The sequence below is a fragment of the Meleagris gallopavo genome, chromosome 2, assembly GCF_905368555.1.
Source record: "Meleagris gallopavo chromosome 2, MGAL_WU_HG_1.1, whole genome shotgun sequence".
Classification (NCBI taxonomy): domain Eukaryota; kingdom Metazoa; phylum Chordata; class Aves; order Galliformes; family Phasianidae; genus Meleagris; species Meleagris gallopavo.
The window spans coordinates 109195879-109216182 of NC_139405.1; the positions used below are offsets into that span (position 1 = coordinate 109195879).

General features: G+C 46.0%; 1 protein-coding gene across 3 annotated transcripts in view; it reads left to right on the forward strand.

The window, feature by feature from the left end:
- CD2AP (CD2 associated protein) overlaps positions 1–20304 on the forward strand; it is a 65755-nt gene that overhangs the window by 19982 nt on the left and 25469 nt on the right. For 2 of the 3 annotated variants that reach the window (XM_085218409.1, XM_085218410.1), the window contains exons 3-4: positions 16661–16814; positions 19593–19693. In XM_085218409.1, coding sequence (XP_085074535.1) covers positions 16661–16814; positions 19593–19693 — 255 coding nt within the window. Of the gene's footprint in view, positions 1–4140; positions 4297–16660; positions 16815–19592; positions 19694–20304 lie in introns of those variants that run through there. The other variant, XM_085218411.1, reaches the window with a different exon arrangement.

Sequence of the window (20304 nt, forward strand, 5' to 3'; positions counted from 1 at the left end):
GGGAGCTCCCTCCTGACACAGCCTTCTCTGTGTCTGTGCAAAGGGCCAAGGCTTGGAATGGGTCTAGCTTAAAAAGCAATTGTGAAATCAGTGAAACTGTGAAATCGTACCACCTTTTGCATTTACTTTGTATTCGTGTATGTTTTAAGTGAAGACTGCTTGCAGTTGTGCTTTCTGTTTCCTCTGAAAGTTTTGTAAATCTAGTATTGAGTATGCAGCTATTTGTTAGTTGCTTGCATAGAGTCTAGATGTGCTGTTCCATGAGTAACAGCTGAAATCTGGAGTCTGCTGAGCTGCCAGGTGTCTCATTGTGAGAAGTATGTAAGTGTTACTGAGATTACACCTTCCTTCTTTGTATTTTATACTTCTTTTGAATATCTTCCTTGGTGTAACTTCCATGAAGTATAATTAACAACAATTTAGATATTCCTGTCTTTCTGAAGTAAAATTATTATTTGCAGAGCAGGAATTCTTTGACAATATCATAGCAAGATGCATTATGTTATTAAACTGTAAGAGGGAATTTGTCCAGTGTTGTGATCACATCTTCATGCTTGTGTACAATAAAATTGATGATTTTTCTGTTTGATTTAATTAACAAAAAAAAAAAAAAAAAAAAATTAATTCTCATTTTTATACATTGCTGAAAAAGTTAATTGCCCACTTTTAAAAATGATTGGAATTAACCAGCTGTTCCTTTTGTGCCTCTTAGCAAGGGAAAGTGAGTAAGAGTGCTTTCACTTGTCTAACACTTGTAACTTGTTTTAGCTCATTGCCAAATGTCTTTGAGGTCTAGGGCTGTGTATAAATACTAACTTACTTTTACCTTATGTGCTTTTTGATGATGGTTGTGCTGGTGACATCCTTGCCTGGTCCATAGGTGCTGCATAGGAAGGTGTCAGCACGGCAGTTCATGCCAGGTCTTGGCTCACCAAGGTTAGTTTGCTGAACAGTTCTGAGGGTCAGAGCCTGCATGCTTTTATGTGAAGAACTAAATTAATTGCATGTTGTTTTTCTCTTCTCCAAATTCAAGGAGAACTTTCACAAACTTTGCTATAAATCATCGTGGTGTTAGTGCACGAAGGGTTGGAGAGCTGCAGGAAGGAGATGAAAAGCAACTGGAGCAGAGCTGTACTTCGGCCTTGCAAACAAGGAAGGTCTTTTGAGAAATGAATTGGCAGTTGGTTACCTCACCCATCAGCTGTTCAAACTCTAAGTGAGGTGGTGGCTTGTGTGTCAGCTGGGCTTCCTATGGAGTGGGCTGTGAGCAGGAGCACCTGCAGCTCCTGAGGGCAATCCAGTTGGGAGTGGAGAATGTAGCAGGTCTGTGGGATGGGCTGTGACAAGAAGGAGGGGGACGAATGTGGCTAGCTTGAATTTCATGCTTTTCTGAAAGGATCTCTGTATTCCCGGCATGAATGTCATCTCATGCATTACATGGGGACTTGGCCTGAACTCATCATAAAGCTCAATTGTTTGGCTGGTTTTATATATGTATGCAAATCAGAGTGTGTGTGTGTGTGTATATCACAAGAATTGAGTGCAGGCCAATGTGTAACCTCTCCATGAAGAATTTGGGTGGTAAATTGTAATCTCTGCTGATTGCATAGGTTAGCTTTTGAAGCTGAAAATGCTGAATGTGTTACTCACTGGAGTTGCCTGGCTTTTTCCTATGTGAAATGTTTTGAAATGTAATAAATACGTGATAGTTTAAATGGGACAAAGCTGGGCACGCTGTCTTGTTTTCAATTAGATGTTTATGAAGGAGGAAAAACTGGAACACAGGAAGTTGCATACAGACACAAGGAAGAGCCTCTTTGCTGTGAGAGGCTGGGACTGCTGCCCAGGGGCGGTGGACTCTCAGCAGTCAGGGCCTGAGATGGATGCCTTCCCATGCGACCTGCTGCAGAACTGCTCTAGCAGGGCTCGGACTCGGTGATCTCCCGAGCTCCCCTGCAATTCTGTGTTTCTGTGGGTCCTTTTATATCCTGTGAAGTCATTGATTTTTGTCAGACAGTTGCAGGAGCACTGCAGGGATACAGCAGTAACTCCAGCTCATTCAGCTTTTGCTCGTTTAGCTCAGCTCCTGCAGGACAAAACCTTGTTGCCAGGTGGCAGCTGCAGTGTCTGTGGCTGCTGGGCAGCCTGTAACTTCTTGACTAAAGGACAACCGAAATACCAATAGGAGGAATAGGGCTGCATGCTCTCTTGGTGTGTCGGATGCCCCAGATTCAGACTGTATGCCATCGCAGCTAAAGCAGATACTGGTCCCATTCTGTTCCCTGTGCTGGGAGTGGGTTTACAGTGCAGGCTTCACCAACGCTGCTGCTCATGCTTTGATTTTTGCACTAGACAATTCAATTGTCAATTCAATTAGACAATTTTCTGTTCAAAATATAACTGAGCACTGTCAACTTCATTTTAAGTTGCCAACAGTCTTGCAGGAAATAGTTTTTTGTTGGTGTCTTCATTTTCTCTCAGATTTTCTAAGTACTTCCATGTAACAGTTTTATGGAAGCTATATAATGGTAGCAATTACTTCTGTGCTGTTCAGAGTGCAGCAAAGGAAACTGACATCATGCTTTCAGGTGGGTGTTGAGGTTAATTTGTTGCACAAACAAGTAGGTGAGCTAAGCTCTGTGTTAACCCATAATATTTCTAAACAAAAGGGAGTCTGTGTAAGATTCCTGTGGATACTGATGCACTGCTGATAATGCTTGATACCTTGTAATGTGTGCTGGTAGCCTTATTATTATCAGACTTTCTGCATGCTGATGCAGCATCCTGCAGAAGGCTGGTGTGGCTGATTCTGTGTGCCAGCTGGGAGTGGGCATGTTCTGCAGGCCTTGCAAGGCTCTTACACCTTGACAGGGTATGCCAAGGTCTGAGGCTCTGTGTGGTTCTTACAGCTGACTTGCACCATTTTGCATTTAAAGAAAGTGCATGGATACCTTCAGTTAAGGAGAATCAGATGCCCTGTAAAGCTTCCATGGTGTTCCTGGTTAGTAGTGTCACGGTGTGCTTGACTGGAAAGTGGAAGGTACCCAAAGGTTGGGATGAGGTGAGGTTGGGTGGGGATGTCTGAAGCAGTCCTTGCATGAGAGCTCACAGCTGGTGGAGAAACTCACAGCATCTGCATGGCTACAAACAAATGGCTCAAACATTGTGAGCAGTTACGCTGCCCACTTGTGAAGCTATCTTCCTTGAATTTACTGTCAGTAATAGGTCTTTTCAAAAGTGCTCTTGCAGTGTTGGGCTTTAGAGTGCTTGATAGGAGCTCAGTTTTTCCTCCCTGCCTCATAACTTTCTCAGTTTTGTTTCGGACTCCTGGCTCATACATGCCTTGTTGCTATAAGCTGCCTTTCTTCTTGAAGTTGTGGAGCTCCTCTGGAGGTATGGAGGTTTGCAATCTCAGCGCCAAATTCTCATTTAAATTCCAGCTTGGTTTGTGTTCCTATATGCTTTTGGTTATGTTGTAATACTTGAACTGAATGTTTTGTTCCTGACATCGCTGTTATTGCCATTTCTCTTCCTGCTTTCTACATGGGCAGTATTGAAATAAACAACCTCGTAAATTCCTGAAAGAAATGAGCAGTGGAAATCTCGCAGACTTCTATTGTTTTTTTTTTTTTTTTTTTGACAGTAGCTTTTCCTTTCTTAAATTCATCATCGTGAAATGTACCCACACCCATTTGTATCCAGTCCGAGTTGGAGCAGCGGGTGATGCTGCTAAATGGAATATTCACTCTCCAACTCTTACATTCAGCTGGAAGTGATTGGGTGTTTGTTCATCCACTTATTTTAGAAAGCTTTTGTCTGTACACAGTGAAAAGGTTGTTAGGATCGTAATAATAATTGAAACAAAATGAGCAGCTTTTATCTTCGCAGCCAGGCAGACTGTGAGTCTGCCGTTCATGACAGTAAAACTGGCTGGGTCGTAAGCTTGGGGCAGTGCTTCAAACAAGGGAGGGGCAGTGGATAGATTAACTCGTAGCTTCCATCAGTGAGGGCAGACAGGCTGCTGAGCTTGGGGAGCGTGGTGGGGAGCAGGCTGGGATCCTTCTAAAGCACATGCTGCGTGTGTCCGCCTGTGCACAGCAGGGCTGTGCTGTGCTGCTGCTCAGAGTGCTGTGTGCCTGCAAGGTGTGTGCAGCTCTGCCCTGCACCGTGCTGCTGTCCTGCTCAGGTTAGTGAGCCCCTGAACTTTGCTCGCTACGACATTTTCTTCTCTTCCTCCTCTGAAATAAAAAAAAGCAGAACACAGGGTGTGTTCGAGCAAATATGTCCCAGGAAGTGGTAAGCTTGCTTTATTTTCTGTATGTTCTTAATCCATACATTGATTTTGTGTTCTGGGGAAATGAATGTGAACAGCAGCATGAATTAAAAAAGCTATGGTCGCTGTATGATTTTTTTTAGGTTGCATTTAATGTACTTTGCATATGCTCTGTTTTAGAGCTGTTTGTGTAACAAAATGGTTTGGTTTTGATTTAGGTGAACTTCTTTCCAGTGTACAGAGACAGGCAGGAATTGCAGTCAGCTACAGTGCTTGGGTGAAGGATTCCTTTAAACAATGGCTGTTTGGTTTTGAGAGCTTTTTTCTTGTTCAGCTTCCCGGTCCGTGTGGTGGTCAGTGTATAGAAAACACAACCCAAACCCCCTCTGCTCTGCCTCACAGCCCTCCTCCGCCCGGCCCTTCTCACTGGGAGCAGTTCCAGCTATGGCAGAGCTGAGCTGCTGCCTCAGGGCTGCGGTGGTGCAAGGTCCCGGCGAGCTGCGAGCCCGTGAGGGAAGCTGTGCCTGAAAGCTCCTTCAAATGTAGCAGTGTCCTCTCCAATTCCTTTGCAAAAATAGCACGTGGGCCTCACCCAGATCTATAACCAGGAACTGTAGAGCCAGGAGGGATTGCAGGCGAGGTAAAGACACTTGTCTCAGTTCTGCCTAATTTTCATTTTCTTACAACTAGTAAAGTAACAGTTGAAAAAATGGATGAATAACTATAAACCTCTGTACTTAATGTCTGTGTGATGGGCCGTGCAGTTAGGAAGCAGACATGGGGGTCCTCAAGACAGAAGTCAGAAGGAGTGTGTTTTGTTACAGCAATGCAATAAAATGCATCTGTTTCCAGAACTTCCAGATTGGCTCTTCTGCTGTGTGTCACAGCAGGCTGTGTGTTTGGACACCTGTTCAGCCTGAATTCTTTGCATTCAAGTAATGCTTGGAGAAAATTAAATGTACACTAATAAATCAATCCAGCAGTCGAGGGATGCTTTGGTTTATGTAGCCTTCTCCTTTCTTTTCTGTTGTTTTGAGGAAATTGGCACAGACTAGGCTTGCTAGGGGATGAGAGGCTTAGGAGTATGGAGACTTCTTTGGCTTCCTGGTGAGGGGAAAGTTGGTTTGGTGGGAAAGCAGCTCTTGCTTTGAAGAAGCTGTTGTGTTTTTTTTTTTTTTTTTTTCCCTTAAAAAAGAAAATATGTAAAATCAAAAGTTACGTAATTTTGGGTTTAGTGCTGAGTGCATGTGAAATGATGGCCACAAGCAGGCTCTGTTTGCCCTGATAAGGAGTAAAGCAGGGATTGTGAGATGTGTTACTGGCAACTGTGGGGAGTCCATGATTCCTGCTGGTTTCCTTCCAGCTCTTGGAGAAACCAGCACTGCTGGAGGGCACCTTTCTGGTGAGCCGCTCAGGGGGACTGGGCTGGTTTTGGGAGCACCCAGGCAGGGCTGCCGGGCTGTTCCCAGTCCCAGCTATTGAGCGGGATGGTAACTGGGATTACTGCGATGGCGAGGTGAGAGAGAGTTCTCAGCTATTTGTTGTTCTGTCCTGAGCAAAACAGGTATGAAGGTGAATGGCTTGGGCGTGCCTTGCTTATGATGGAATGGAACCTTTGTTTCAAAAAAGGAAATAAGAAGACAAAACACACTGCCACATAAAGCCAATGACATTCAAGCAGACGTGTGTAGTAGTTCTTGTTAGGATTCAGAGCTCATCGCGGATTACTTTTGTTTATATGGATCTTTCTGTCTGTTTCTGCCTACAACTATGTCTGCTTATGTCTGTTCTGTTTACAAGTGTTTATGAGGGTGGATAGTGATAGGACAAGGGAATGGTTTTAAAGTGAGCCAGGGGAGGTTTAGGTTGGATGTGAGGAGGAAGTTTTTCCCCCAGAGGGCGGTGAGGCAGTGGAACAGGTTGCCCAAGGAGGCTGTGGATGCCCCATCCCTGCAGGCATTCAAGGCCAGGCTGGATGTGGCTCTGGGCAGCCTGGGCTGCTGGTTGGCGACCTGCACACAGCAGGGGGTTGGGACTGGGTGAGCGCTGTGGGCCTTTGCAACCCAGGCCGTTCTGGGATTCTGTGATTTGTGGTTGAAATGTTTGGGTTTATGCAAGGTGAGGCCTTGTGAAGTCTCTCTGTAAAGTAGCCTGTCTCACATAGTTTGGAAAAGCAAAGCTGTGAGATGAATTTGAGCTTACACGTGGTCTGAACTGCCTTGCAGAGCTCCTGTTAGACACGAGGAAAGGTTAGACATGAGGAAGAACTTTTTCTCTCAGAGAGTGGTCAGGCACTGGAATGGCTGCACAGGGAGGTGGTGGAGTCGCCGTCCCTGGCAGTGCTCAAGAGGCGTCTGGACGAGGAGCCGCGAGATCTGGTTTAGTGCCTGTGGTAGCAGTGGTGATGGGAGCGCAGTTGGACTAGGTGATCTTATAGGTGTTTTCCAACCTTGTGATTCTATGATTCTATGATTCTATGTTGTGGATGTGTTTTCCTGGCACAAGTGTTTGTGGGTGCCTCTGTGGTAGCTGAGGTCCCAGGGTTCTTGTGCCATGATTGGGAGTGGAAGGAACACAACAGATCTTGTGATATCTTTACTGTATTCACACTGGGATCTATTGCTTTATTTGTGTAAGGTGCAAATATGTGCATTATTTCATTCCATCAGCAGAGGAGTGGCCAGCAGGGACAGGGAGGTGTTTGTCCCCCTCTGCTCTGCTCTTGTGAGGCCCCATCTGTAGTGCTGTGTCCAGGTCTGGAGGCCCCAGTACAACAAAGGGAGCTGCTGGAGAGGGTCCAGAGGAGCCACAAAGATGAGCAGGGGGCTGCAGCACCTCCACTACAAAGACAGGCTGAGGGAGCTGGGCTTGTTCAGCATGGAGAAGAGAAGCTGCGGGGTGACCTCAGTGCAGCCTGCAGGACCTAAAGGGAGCCTACAGACAGGAGGGGAGTCAGCTCTTGGAAAGGGGAGATAACAGCAGGACAAGGGGAATGGTTGGAAGTTGAGGGAGGGCAGATTTCAGTTGGATGTGAGGGGGAAGTTGTTTGGTGTGAGAGTGGTGAGGTGCTGGAACAGCTGCCCAGAGAGGCTGTGGATCCCCGTCCATCCCTGGAGGTGTTCAAGGCCAGGTTGGATGGGGCCCTGGGCAGCCTGGGCTGCTGTGAGATGTGGAGGTTGGTGGCCCTGCATGGCACAGGGGGGTTGGAGCTTCGTGATCCTTGAGGTCCCTTCCAACCCAAGTCATTCTATGATTTGTGAAGAGTGCACTGGTGTTTCTTTCCCTATTTTGCATTTCAAAGTAGTGTTAACAAGAATATACAAGGAATGGTAAGAACTCCTAAATAGTGCATCAGTGGCAGAACTGGCATGGAAAGGAACTTGAGGTGCTGTTCGCAAGGATAGCAGGAGAAAACGTGATGTCTGGCATGTGTGAGCACTGCTGAATACACTCATTATTTTCATTTTAGTCATCCAAGTGTTTGATTGTATGCAGTCTTGCTCTCCAAAAAGATGAATCTGCCCATGGAGTTCTGGTGGAGCTGTGTGTTCCTGGATGTGTGCTGCCATGCTCAGGTGTAGTGGGCTGGAAAGGAAAACTGCTGTATGCAAATAGTTACTCCTTTAACCACATGAAACGGTGTGCACTTCTGCCCTTCCTCAGCTAAACTTCATTCTGTGTGATTTTGTAACTTCCTTTCCAAGTGCTGGAAGTTTGTAGGGAAAGTATGTTGCGTCAGATAGAGTTTGCAGCTACAATTAAGTAAACTGCAGAGTTTGTGTAGTGTCTTGGTCAGAAATAACTAGCTAGTGCACAGAAAGCTTAGTCTAAGTTTAGACCTTTTTCTATATACAGAAATCTAAATCACTGCTGTAACTATGCACTGTGCAATTACCATATATAATGATATCAAAGAGGTCAATTACCCAGGTAATATGTAATGCTTGCTGCATCCTGGGAACTCTGGGTGTGCATCCCAGCACTGTCATTGCAGTACTTCCTCACGTGTCAGATAAGTCAAGATGTGTACACACCCAATACTGCTGATGTTACATTTGTTCTTTTGCTTTTTTTTTTTTTTTTTTTTAATGAGATTGAGTGAATAACCACACTTGCAAACTTGCAATGTGATAACTTGTGTGAGTCTACCTCTGCTGTTCTGCCAGCCTGCAGCACCAAGGCCTGCATCATAGAGTCATAGAATCCCAGACTGGCCTGGGTTGCAAAGGCCCACAGTGCTCATCCAGTCCCAACCCCCTGCTGTGTGCAGGTCGCCAACCAGCAGCCCAGGCTGCCCAGAGCCACATCCAGTAAAGTGCCGGTAAAGAAGTGTTTCCTGATGTCCAACCTAAACCTCCCCTGGCACAACTGGAGGCCATTTCCCCTCGTCCTGTCAGCAGTGAGCAGAGACCAACCCCGCTCTGCTGCAATCCCCTTTCAGGTACTGGCAGAGAGCCAGAAGGTCTCCCCTCAGCCTCCTCTCCCCAGACCCAACAGCCCCACTTCCTTCAGTCTCTCCTCACAGGCCATGTTCTCCAAGCCCTTCCCAGCCTTGCTGCCCTTCTCTGGCCCTGCTCCAGCACCTTCACATCCTTTCTGTACTGAGGTGCCCAAAACTGAACCCAGTACTGGAGGTGAGGCCTCACCAGTGCTGAGTACAGGGCAGGATGACTTCCCTAGCTGGAAGCCTTGGGAGCCTCACAGCAGAGGACAGCCGTATTGCCAGCAGGTACAGGAAGCCTGGGCGATGGGGGACAGGAAGGAGGGATGCTCCCAATTAAACATCACAGTGCCCATGGTGGTTAATGGAGACACGCTGCTCTGGGCCAGCAATACAGGCACTTCATCCACTCTTCCCCCATGGGCAGCTCAGTGAAATGCTGATGTCTGTGGGTGCTGCTGAGCCCTGTTCTGTGGCTGCTGGTTTACAGGACTGGCATTAAGCACTTCTTTATAAGAACAACTGCAAGAACTATAACTCAACTTTCATATGTATAAACAAGTAGAAAGGGGAGGAAATGCACTTAGTGTTTTTAGATGTTTTATTTGATAATATGGCAGCACCATAAAGTACTGTATTATTTTAGAAGTATTTTAAGGTAGACTTTTCTTAATTGGGAAACACTAATGTAAGCACCTCTGTGTCTTCTAGATGCTCTGTTAATGTTGGGTTCTTTACTTAGGTATTGGGGCTGCTGATTGACTTTGCTAGAGCCAGGCCTTGGGCTGGGAACCTGCAGCCACAGCTGCTCGCATTGCAGTTTGTTTCTGTAACTCCTGTGAACATTGCTGGTGATTCGTGTCAGCTAGTAGCTTTTCTTCTAGCTTCACAGTCCTGAATTGAAACACATTTAACTGGGGTGTATGGAAGTCAAAATATAAAGCAGTTTCAGTTTTGGAAGAGGTGAAGGTGAGGAATGATGCTGCCTTCCTGCTGAGCAGTCCCTGCTTCAGCCATAAACTGGGAGGATAAATCAACCCTGAGACACATGAAATGGCCCACGAGGTAACTTGTCTTGGAAAACAAAGGTTACCAGGATTGAGCGTTCTTCAGTGCTTCGGGGGACTGTAACTGCTTTCATCTTTGAAATGATTGGGTTCTGTTTTCAAGAATAACTTTTAACCCTCCGGGTTGCTGCAGCGCTGTTTGTGCCAGCTGCCAGCGGAGCTCCTCTGCTGGGTGATGGAAGGAGCTCCAGGGACAGAGTTCAGGCAGCAGCTCAGCTATTTGTGTTCATAAACTGTCTAGATCTGTCCTTTCAGTTCATGGCAGGCGTGACAGAAGAACAGGGTGGGTTGTTCGTTTTCCTTTCCTTGCCGTGGTGAAATACTTCATGTCTGGTGTTCTGTGGACACCTGCATTTCAGATGAGAAAATATACTTCCAAGGGGACCCATAATCCAAATGTTGGTTCAGGAGGTTGAAGGTGCTACAGCTTCCATGTGCATGCCTGTCTGCTGCTGTCACTAGGGCCGTGAAGGCAGGAGGTGGTGGGCTCTGAACTACTTAGAAGGGAAGGCTTTGTATTCCAGGAGCCATCGTGTTTCATTGCACTTGATCAGAGTTTTTGACTCGCACCTGTATGTGGCTGTGTTTTTTTGCATCTGTACACAGTGACACACCTATGTGCTGTTAGTCTTTGATAAAGCAGTTTTGCTGCTGTAAGGTGAGGGAATGAGGTGGTACAAACAGAGCAGTTGCCTGTTTCACTGAATCCCAGACTGGCCTGGGTTGCAAAGGCCCACAGCGCTCACCCAGTCCCAACCCCTGCTGTGTGCAGGTCGCCAACCAGCAGCCCAGGCTGCCCAGAGCCACATCCAGCCTGGCCTTGAATGCCTGCAGGGATGGGGCATCCACAGCCTCCTTGGGCAACCTGTTCCAGTGCCTCACCACCCTCTGCATGAAAAACTTCCTCCTCACATCCAACCTAAACCTCCCCTGGCTCACTTTAAAACCATTCCCCTTGTCCTATCACCATCCACCCTCACAAACAGCTGTTCCCCCTCCTGTTTATCCGTTCCCTCCAAGTACTGAAGGCCACACTGAGGTCTCCCTGCAGCCTTCTCTTCTCCAAGCTAAACAATCCCAGTTCCCTCAGCCTTTCCTCATAGGAGAGCTGCTCCAGCCCTCTGACCATCTCAGTGCCTCCTCTGGATCCATTAATTTGCTCATTCCAATTGCTTCTGCTTCCCTGCGATGAGTGGCAGCTTCAGCTCTCATCTCCTTATTTTCTCCCCAGTAGAATGTGAGTCAGAAACTTCATTTCCAAGACCTGGAGTAGACAGTACCATTACTGCTGTTCTGATGGCCGGGCAAAGAGTTGAGAAAATGGTCTGGATGTCTGACACTTAGCTCTGTGTCTCTTCATCTCCCTCTCCTTATGTGCTGTGCTGCTGCTTAAGGTCTCTCGCTTTAAAGTATGTTCAGCCAGCAACAGAAATGTGTGCAGCTTTTGTACAAGCTGATGTTTCTTAGCTTACATCAGAAATAATGTAGAAAGGTTATTGTTCATGGTATAACAGCACATAGAGAAGGAATGGGGAACTAAAACGTTGTAATGTTTATGCTTGAAGAATCTTCTAAGGATTTAGGTTTGTTGGATAATGAACTTCTCTGTGCCCTGTTATTCAGGAGCAGGCTAAATTTATAGCCATCCCTCATGTCCCTTCAGGCTTCTGACCTGGTTTCTGCATTGTCAGTCGTTCCTTGTGTGGCAAGCAGTGGGCTTAGGATTACTCTGATCTTTTTTTGCTGTGGAGTTGAACTTGCACATGATCTTACGTTATTGGCCTGTGCTGGTGTTAGCAATGTGTAAGGGGTGTGACATATGGAGGTTATAAACAGGGAAAGCCCTTATGGCTGGTGCTGTGGTTGGGTGGTTGCTCCCAGGCTGAGCACTTGATGCTGGGATTGCTGTGCTGACCTCGTACTGCCAAGTCATACGTGCATGAAGTCTGCGTTGCTCATGGAAACGCTGACAAGCCCCTTGCTGTAGTGGGTTGGCATAATATGAATATTAAAACTTCCAGCTGCAGTGAATGTCAGACTCAGTTTGTTTTTGCTGGCTGACAATGAGTGGTGGCCTCATCTCAGAGCGGGCTGAAGTGTCCTGGAAGGCTTTCATTGTCATAATGCAGGCTCTGTTGAGATATCATGTCTGCCTTCAAGCAGCAATACAAAGCAAGAAAAACCCCTTCCTTGTTCTGAAGGCAGTGATTGGCAGTCTTGGGAACGTTCAGATTAGATATAGCAGTAACTGGGATGTGTTATTTTGGTTTGGATGCAGAGCTCAGACCTGTGTGCACTCTTGTTTTGGCAGAGATGTAAGTATTGCAGCTGTCTATCACAGGGTTATTAATAGAAGTTTGAATCAATTAGTGTCCATTTTCAGTGATCCCAATTGATATTGTGTCTTGTTTAGAAATGATTTGTAAAATCTCAAAGTGTCTAAAAAGTCAGAATGGTTACAGAGATCATAGAATCATAGCATGGCCTGGGTTGAAAAGGACCACAGTGCTCTTCTAGCTTTAAACCCCTGCTGTGTGCAGGGTCACCAGCCAGCAGACCAGGCTGCCCAGAGCCACATCCAGCCTTGGATGCTGAGGATGAACTTGCTGGAAGAGGTGGGTGCTGTGTATGTTGAGAGCATCCTGGTATGCGCCTTTGGAGATGGATTCAGAGCAGTTTCCTGCTGCTGGAGAAATTACATGAGATACAGGTTTGTGGTATGGTGGTATGCAGTTGTGGAAAACAGGGATTCCTGAATTTGCTTTACCTTGATGTGATTTTAATGCCCTTGGGTAGGATAATTAATGCTTCAGTTTCTCGTTGGCAATAGCAAAATCTTTGCTTTACAGGGATATTCTAAAGGTTAGTAGGTTAAATATTGAAACAGCAGTTGCTTACCTATCCATGCACTACTTACCAACCCCTTCGGTCATCTTGTCTGGACTGGATTTCTCACTAATTGCTGCAGTGATGGGCTCTTGTGTGCTGGTTGTTCCTCCCCGCATTGCAAAGCAGCTTTCGATGAGGCTGTGCTCATAGTGTGCTTTCTGGTTCACCCATGGCAGTCACTGCCCACTCTGGGATTCGAGTATCGCTGACATCCAGTGCTTTACTGGTCATGGCAGAGCTTCTCCGATGGTTTTGTAGCTGCCTGCCCCTGTTCTTAGCCCATAATCATCTTGGTCTTTCCCCTGCATCCTCTTTCCTTTGTTGTGTCCCCCATTTCACAAAGTGCGTGCAGTTACATCTTGTGAGATGCTGTGCAAAGTGCAGCATTAGTGCACGCAGGGAATGGACTCCCTAGTGGTGGGTGTTCTAGAAACTGTTTAACTCGTGTGTGCAGCCTGCTGCCTTGCCTGGGCTGCACTGGGGGAACGGGGGTTGTCTTGGGCCACATCTACATAGATTGCACTGAAAGTAGTGCCTCTAGTTTATTTCTATGGAAACCACAGCAAATACAAGGAGCACAACAACACTGTTTGATGTTGCACATAGTCAGCTGCAAAGTGCTATTTTTAAATATGGTCACCACCATGAGCTGTGTGTTTTCACAGGCAATGAATCAGAACCTGTATGCTGCACTCACTGGGGGGGAAAAAGCATCAGTGAATGTCAGTGGGTGCCATTCTTTCCTCATGCAGGAGTTCAGTTCCACTTCATTGCTCCATCTGCACTCCCATGGCAGACACCATTGTGTCAGCCTGCCCTCTGCTGCCATCTGTCACACAGCAACAACATGGAATGGAATATTGGTGGGAAGGTTCAACCTCTGCTGCCATCCCACCAACATGCACCTCCGACACTGTGATCCAACATCATAAAATGAGAGGCATTACTTCTGGAGCGGCCTTCCTAAACTATATAATGTACTTGACATGTTTAACACCATTTATTTGAATCAAAATATTTTTTATTAAGAAAATAGGAGGCAGGAAAACCACAAAACTAGTGGGGTGTTTGACTAACGCCTCAGCCTGGTTTGGTGGCAGTGGCTGCTATTTGTAGTGAGGTCTCAAGGTGTTTGTCAGAGATTTTTGATGAAATTTTACTCTTCCTGCATCTCATCCTTGAAAATAATTGCTCACAAATGCGTGCACTGCCAAAAAGTGATGTGTCTGTTTGGAATGCGTGCTTCCATACAGAATCACAGGGGTTGGAAGGGACCTCAAGAGGTCACTGAGCCCAACCCCTGCTACAGCAGCACCCTACAGCAGGCTGTGCAGGTGGGCACCAGGTGGGTGTTTAATGGGAGGTGGTCACAGTGCTCTCTTTTTTGGAGTCTTTCTGTTTCACTTGGTAGATAGAATCTGTGCAAAACTTGAGACCTTAAGGGCAGAGTTCTCTGAGCATGAGGGAGAGCAGATGCGGGATGACTTGGCTGTTTGCTGAAAAGCATCCTTATGTAACGGAAACGAGCGAGAGGGAAAACTGTGCTGTCGGTAGTCTTACTCTACTCTGCCCTTCTGGGAAGTGGGAAGGTGCTCAGAACTGTTAGTTGTGAAGTTCATGAACAGATTTCCAGACCCGTTCTGTTTTCTGCCTGGACAGCAGCAGTAAGGAACTTTCAGGATTTTAATGTTCCAGAAGGCAGCAGAGCTGTATCCTGGTGGATATGTTTCTTGCACTTTCATCCATGCGTGTCTTTTACAGTCTGAAAGCTCTTGTTTGAGTGTTCAGGTGATATTAATGAGTATATATGTATTGCTTCTGTTGTTTTGAAATAGGAATATATAAATAATATATGAATATTATAATATTCATAATATATGGGTATGTGGTTATATGAATATGAAGGTTATGGAATGGATAATCTCGGGAACCATCACAGGCCAGTTGAAGGTCAACCAGGGGACCGGGCCCAGTCAGCATGGGTTTATGTGTGGCAGGTCCTGTCTGACAAACCTGGTTTCACTCTATGACAAGGTGACCCGCGCAGTGGATGAAGGTAAGGCTGTTGATGTGGTCTACCTGAGTTCAGTAAGGCCTTTGACACTCCCCACAACATCCTTGTGGAGAAGCTGGCTGCCATGGTTTGGATGGGCGCACGCTCTGCTGGCGAAACTGGCTGGATGGCCGGGCCCAGAGAGCTGTGGTCAGTGCAGTTAAATCCAGTCGGCAGCCCAGAGCGGTGTCCCCCAGGGCTCGGCACTGGAGCCACTTCTATTTAACATCTTTATTAACGATCTTGATGAGGGGATTGGGTGCACCCTCAGTAAGTTTGCAGGGAACACCAAGTAGAGGGAGTGTTGATCTGCCTGAGGGGAGGAAGGCACCACAGAGGGACCTGGACTGGTGGGCCAAGGTAAAGTGGACTTGTGGTGCTTTGTCAGGGTGATGTGCCGAGGGATCTCTGAGGAGCCAGTCGTGGTACCAGCTTTGTTCTGCATCCCCTGTGATGTGCGGAGAGGATCTCACAGTGGAAACCCCCATTTTCTGCGTCTTGTTACAGTCTTAGTTAAACGTTGTGCTAATGGTGGGGAGCTGGGCAGTGAGAAGGTGGTAGATGAGCATGAAGTTGGTAAATGCCGCTATCTTCTATCCAAGCTGTGGATAGAAGAAAAAACAACCTGTGCTGTGTCCATAGGAAAATCTTAGCTGGGATGAGCATTGGCTCGTGAACATTTGGCGTTGTGACTTCCAGTTCTCTAAAATCCTTAACTCTGAGTGAAGTGGCAGCCTGAAGATGGACAGGATCTCATGAGGAAGGCTGCTGAGCAGAGGGAATAGATAGATGGTCACGGGGATGGAGCAGCTGCCTCGTGACATCGGAGCTGCCAAGGCAGGGACTGCAGCTGCAAGGGTAAAGCTGAGGGGACGTGATCCAGGTTCTCGTGGCTTTGGAGGCAGTGCTAAACTAAAGGGGAGTGGGAGGGTGTCAGCTTAAAGCAGCTGGTAGGAGGGGATTCTTCATGTTAGCAGAGGGTGTCTGCTATTTATCACCAAGACGGGATCATGGGCTGAGAAAGGAATTAGATTTGTCTGCAGACATCGAAGGGACTGAAGGAACAGACCTTCCTAATTGAAACCCCTATGGGTGACCGGGAGAGCTGGGAGGTCAGACAGCAGAAAGTGCCCAAGATTGCATGCTGGCTGTCTCTGAATAGCATCTCAGACTGCTGCTGTTGGGAGCTGTGCTCTGACCAGAGCATGGATCTGACTGATGGGTCTCTTCTTGTGCTCAGAGCATTCATTCATTTTAGGTAGAGTCTCGTGAAATGAGCTGTGTGTTGGAATGGCTGCTTAGTCAGTGGCTTTTCTGTCAGGAACTGATTCTTTCTGGTTTGTAGGTGTCTGTTCCTATTGCTACATTCTTTCTAAATTGAAATGTTAACTGTTTCCTGTTAATTCCAGTGGTATCAGCAAAATGTCTGTCCTTCTCTGCACGTTACTTTCTTTTCCTTTCTGTGGCAGTATCCTTACATCCTGTCAGTAACCAACTGCTGAGCTCTGAGTCAGAGATGATCACATAATGCAGCTTTATGTACGTGAATATTGTTTAATTAACTCACTACACTGCGGTTCTGTCATTGAGCTCATATTTGTATTTTGTTTCTAGTTTCCAATATGAACTAAAAACCTGTGGTATGGGACTTCTCGAAGTTGCTTTTCCAAGGGTTGGAGTTGATGGCTAAAGTGCTGCCTTTGTTTCTGAATTTTCTTGGCACGTAACTTACCCAGTTCCTAATGTGGTCCTATGCAAGGGTCGTGTTTATAATGGCCTTTAGTTCCTTTAGATGCAGAATGCCATGGTTTTTGAGTATAGTACATCATTAGGCACCAAACGGTAAGTATGGGAAGTCTCTCAGAGTACCTCACTATAAACACTGACCTCTTGGGTAATTTCGATGGCCTCTCAATCTTTTATATCTCTTGTTTCAGGAAGTTAAGAAGGATGTAGAGCCCAAGGATGATGCCCTGCCACCCAGAAGGGAGAAATCTGGCAATGTAGCAAGCCTTGTGCAGCGTATTTGCACCTATGGGCTTCCAGCAGGAGGAATTCAGCCTCATCCGCCGTCCAAGAGCTTCAAGAAGAGTACGTAGTGTTTAGAGTTCTTTCAATTGCATAAGCTGCCGATGAGTCTTTTTTAGTAAACATTAATTATTTAATGCCTGACTCAGTTTTAAGGATGTGCTGGAGACATAGGAGCCCAAGCTTTTTATTCTAAGCCAGACTGTTCTGGTAGATGATATAGTTTTCTTAATGGTGGTAAGGATGAATTCTTACAGGAGCAGAATTTAGACCCCTTCCAAATCCCAGAGAACATTGCCTGGCTATTTTGATGAGCATAGAAGGCAATGAAAAGTCACTGTTGCTATTGAATTTCATGTGAGCTCGGTTCATATTGTAATGTATCCAAATGAGAACTGAAAGCCTGTTCATGGTAATTAAAAATTTCCTGGGTCACTTCAGTAGTGTAAGTACATGTACTGTAGATAAGTTTTGCTACAAATTCAAGGCTGTTTGATAGGAAATACTTTCTAGTTCAGGTTCCTCTTATTGGGTAAGTTTCTGCTGGTATGAAATAACATGGAGTTAGTGGAGTATAGGAAAAAGTAGTGATCTTCCTTTTGGTTGTAACTGGAACCCCTAGGATGGTCAGGAGTGCAAATTGGTGCCTCCATGTTTGTAGTTTCTATGTTGTAATGCCAGCGGTTAAATCAAAGTACCTAAAAACTAGAGGAGAAAACTTTACCAGGCAGGGGTTGCAGGTGTTCAAAATTCTACGAGGGCTGCTCTGAAAGTAATGCCTCCTATTTCATTGTGTTGGCCCTCGACGGATGGTCAGAGGCGGATGTTGGTGGGATGGCTATAGAAGCTGAGCTGTGATGGGAAGTCCCATGTTGGCCTTGGATGGCTCCCACTGAACGCAGCTGTTGTACATCAGGCTCTGGGCAGCATTTCTTTCTGTTAGTTTGGTGCATTTATTCAGGGAAATGAAAATACTGAAGGTGTGCTTAGCTGTGCTAACCAAGTGCTACATTTGGTTTGCCCTGCACGGAACAAACACAGGGAAAAACAGATTGCTTTGGAAATGGGCAGAACAATGTGGTGGCTGCCAGGCGATGTGTGAGGCTGGGTTCTGCTTCCTGAGCTGCTCAGGGAGCTTCCCAGGTCAGCCTGGCAATTAGCACAGCTGGAAGGCAGTATTTTGAAAATGGATTGCAGGCGAGAGAGAGTTCTAGATGTGAAATACACCTGCTTTGTTCTTAGATTAAGTAGCATTGCAATGTGAAAAAGAAAGCTAAAATCAAATGTATATGAAATATGGCCTTGTAGCTTTTTAATTGACCATTTTTAGTATCAAGTAATCTCATCCAAAGAAGGAACCCTGGAAATATAGTAGGAGGTAGTGGGGGCCTGTAACTGTTAATTTCAATTACTACTGAGGTAATAATCATTTTGGGCTGATGAGTTGAAAGAAAGGTGTATAATGTGACCAATTATGTTATTAGAAATTAACTCACAGAGCTTCATGTTCTCATTTCCTGATTTTTTGCTCTCTAGAGCTGAAGCTGTACACCAACATTGAGGTCCTCAGTTTCCCAGTCCCTCTCAGATGCTGCTATGTTACTCAGTGTCTGGTTTGCTCTGTACTGAGAGCACTGCATGTTGACAGTCTTCTGATCTTCTGAGGTCAGACTTTCAGCTCTCCTGTAATAAATCATAGAGTCATAGAATTGCTCAGGTTGGAAAAGACCTTGAAGATCAAGTCCAACCACATACTACCTCAAATCTAACAACACTCTGCTAAATAAAGCAGCTTGGGAGGCAGGATCAGCTCATGTAAGGGAGTATAGAAATACTAGAACAGGGTCCTGTAAGCCTTAGCACTTGGAGAAAATAGCATGATTTTATATCAAGCAGGTGTGTTGGATCATTGCTGCTGGTGACAGTTGCCTTCAGAAGCATGCTGGCTGTTCTGGGTGAGGGGCTCAAGGCACAGCCTTCTGTTTGAAGGCAAAAAGCAAAAACCCTGTGAGCACAGCAGCACTGTAGCATACGTGCAGCATGGCGGGGTGATGGTGGGCTCCACCTCTGGCTGGAGGAAGTGTTGGAAGCCACTAGCACCTTCCCCCATTACGATGTCATTTTGTTATTTTAATGTCTGAACTGTTTTAATTATTTGTGGTAAACATCTACAGGTAGCTACTTATTTTAGTTTTGCCTCTGTTTTACCCTGCTCTGCTTTACCCTGCTCATTAATGCGTTAGCTTGATTTCTTGACCCTACTTGCACTGGCAAAGAATGGTTTTTGTATTCAGAAATACATTTAGGTTTCAGAAATGTGAAAGCATTCTGAAAGTTCCTCAGATGTGAAGTTAGCGGGATCTCTGCTACAGGGCAGAAAGCAAAAGCTGCCATTGGCACGGAGAAGAGCACAGCGTTGGTCACTTCCTTCAGGACTGCTGAAGGACAGGAGGCTCAAACCTGCAGACTTCGTTTCAAAACAAGGGCTAATGCTGCAACCAACAGTCATTTTTGTGGATTTCGCTCAGGAAATAGTTTGAAATTCATAGCACTGGGGGCATCTCTGACTTGCTTGTGTCAACATGTTTTTTTTATAGCATGTTAGCAGTTGTCTGTGTAGTATTTGCTCATCTGTAACTAGCAGTGTGAGGTGCTTGATTGTTTTCAAGCTGCATCTAAGTTTGTTAGGCTGAAATGACACACTGGAAAAACAGAAGCATATTTCATAGCTGTTGGGCTATGAACACAGACAAGTGTTCTTGTCACATCTGGCCCTCAGGAGCTGAGGGAAAAGTACCTTTCATTTCTAAGTGTTGTTTTTCTCTGCTTCCCTCCCGTCAGAGCCCAAGAAGCGGCAGTGCAAAGTGCTCTTCGAGTACCTCCCGCAGAACGAAGATGAGCTGGAGCTCAAGGTGGGGGATGTGATTGACATCAGTGAGGAGGTGAGCTGTGTTACAGAGCTGCTTTCTTCTTCTGTGGCCAAAAGCGATTTTTAAATTTCATCTAACTGTTGATTACAAGAATGTTGGAAATACAGCATTTAAAGCAGTATATTAGAAGGTAAAGCAAATAACTGAGGAGTTCTTTCTCCCAGGTTCCCATCCTGAATCAAAAAATACTGGAAGTGTAGGGGGGAAGTATTTGGTGTTCTCAGCAATAGAACATTTTTTAGCTTGGAGAAGGGCAGGCTGCAGGGAGACCTCATTGTGGCCTTCCAGTACTTGAAGGGAGCGGATAAAGAGGAGGGGGAGCGGCTGTTTGTGAGGGTGGGTGGTGACAGGACAAGGGGAATGGGATCCCAGTGCTCGCCAGGAGTGATGTTCCCATTCTCTTGGTAAGGACATAGCTATTCTCCCAGATGCGTTTGCACCACTGAGTTCTACCATTTGTTCTGTTAGCTGTGAATGAAGACAGCAGTCACTGCTAGCTTAAGCAAGTGTCTTGGTAAACTGCTCACTAACATCAGTGTCACAATTACCATTATGGGCATTTTGTAAAGGGGTGCTCCTGGATAACCTATGTAGCTTAATTTGTGGAAGCTGCTGGTTACAGC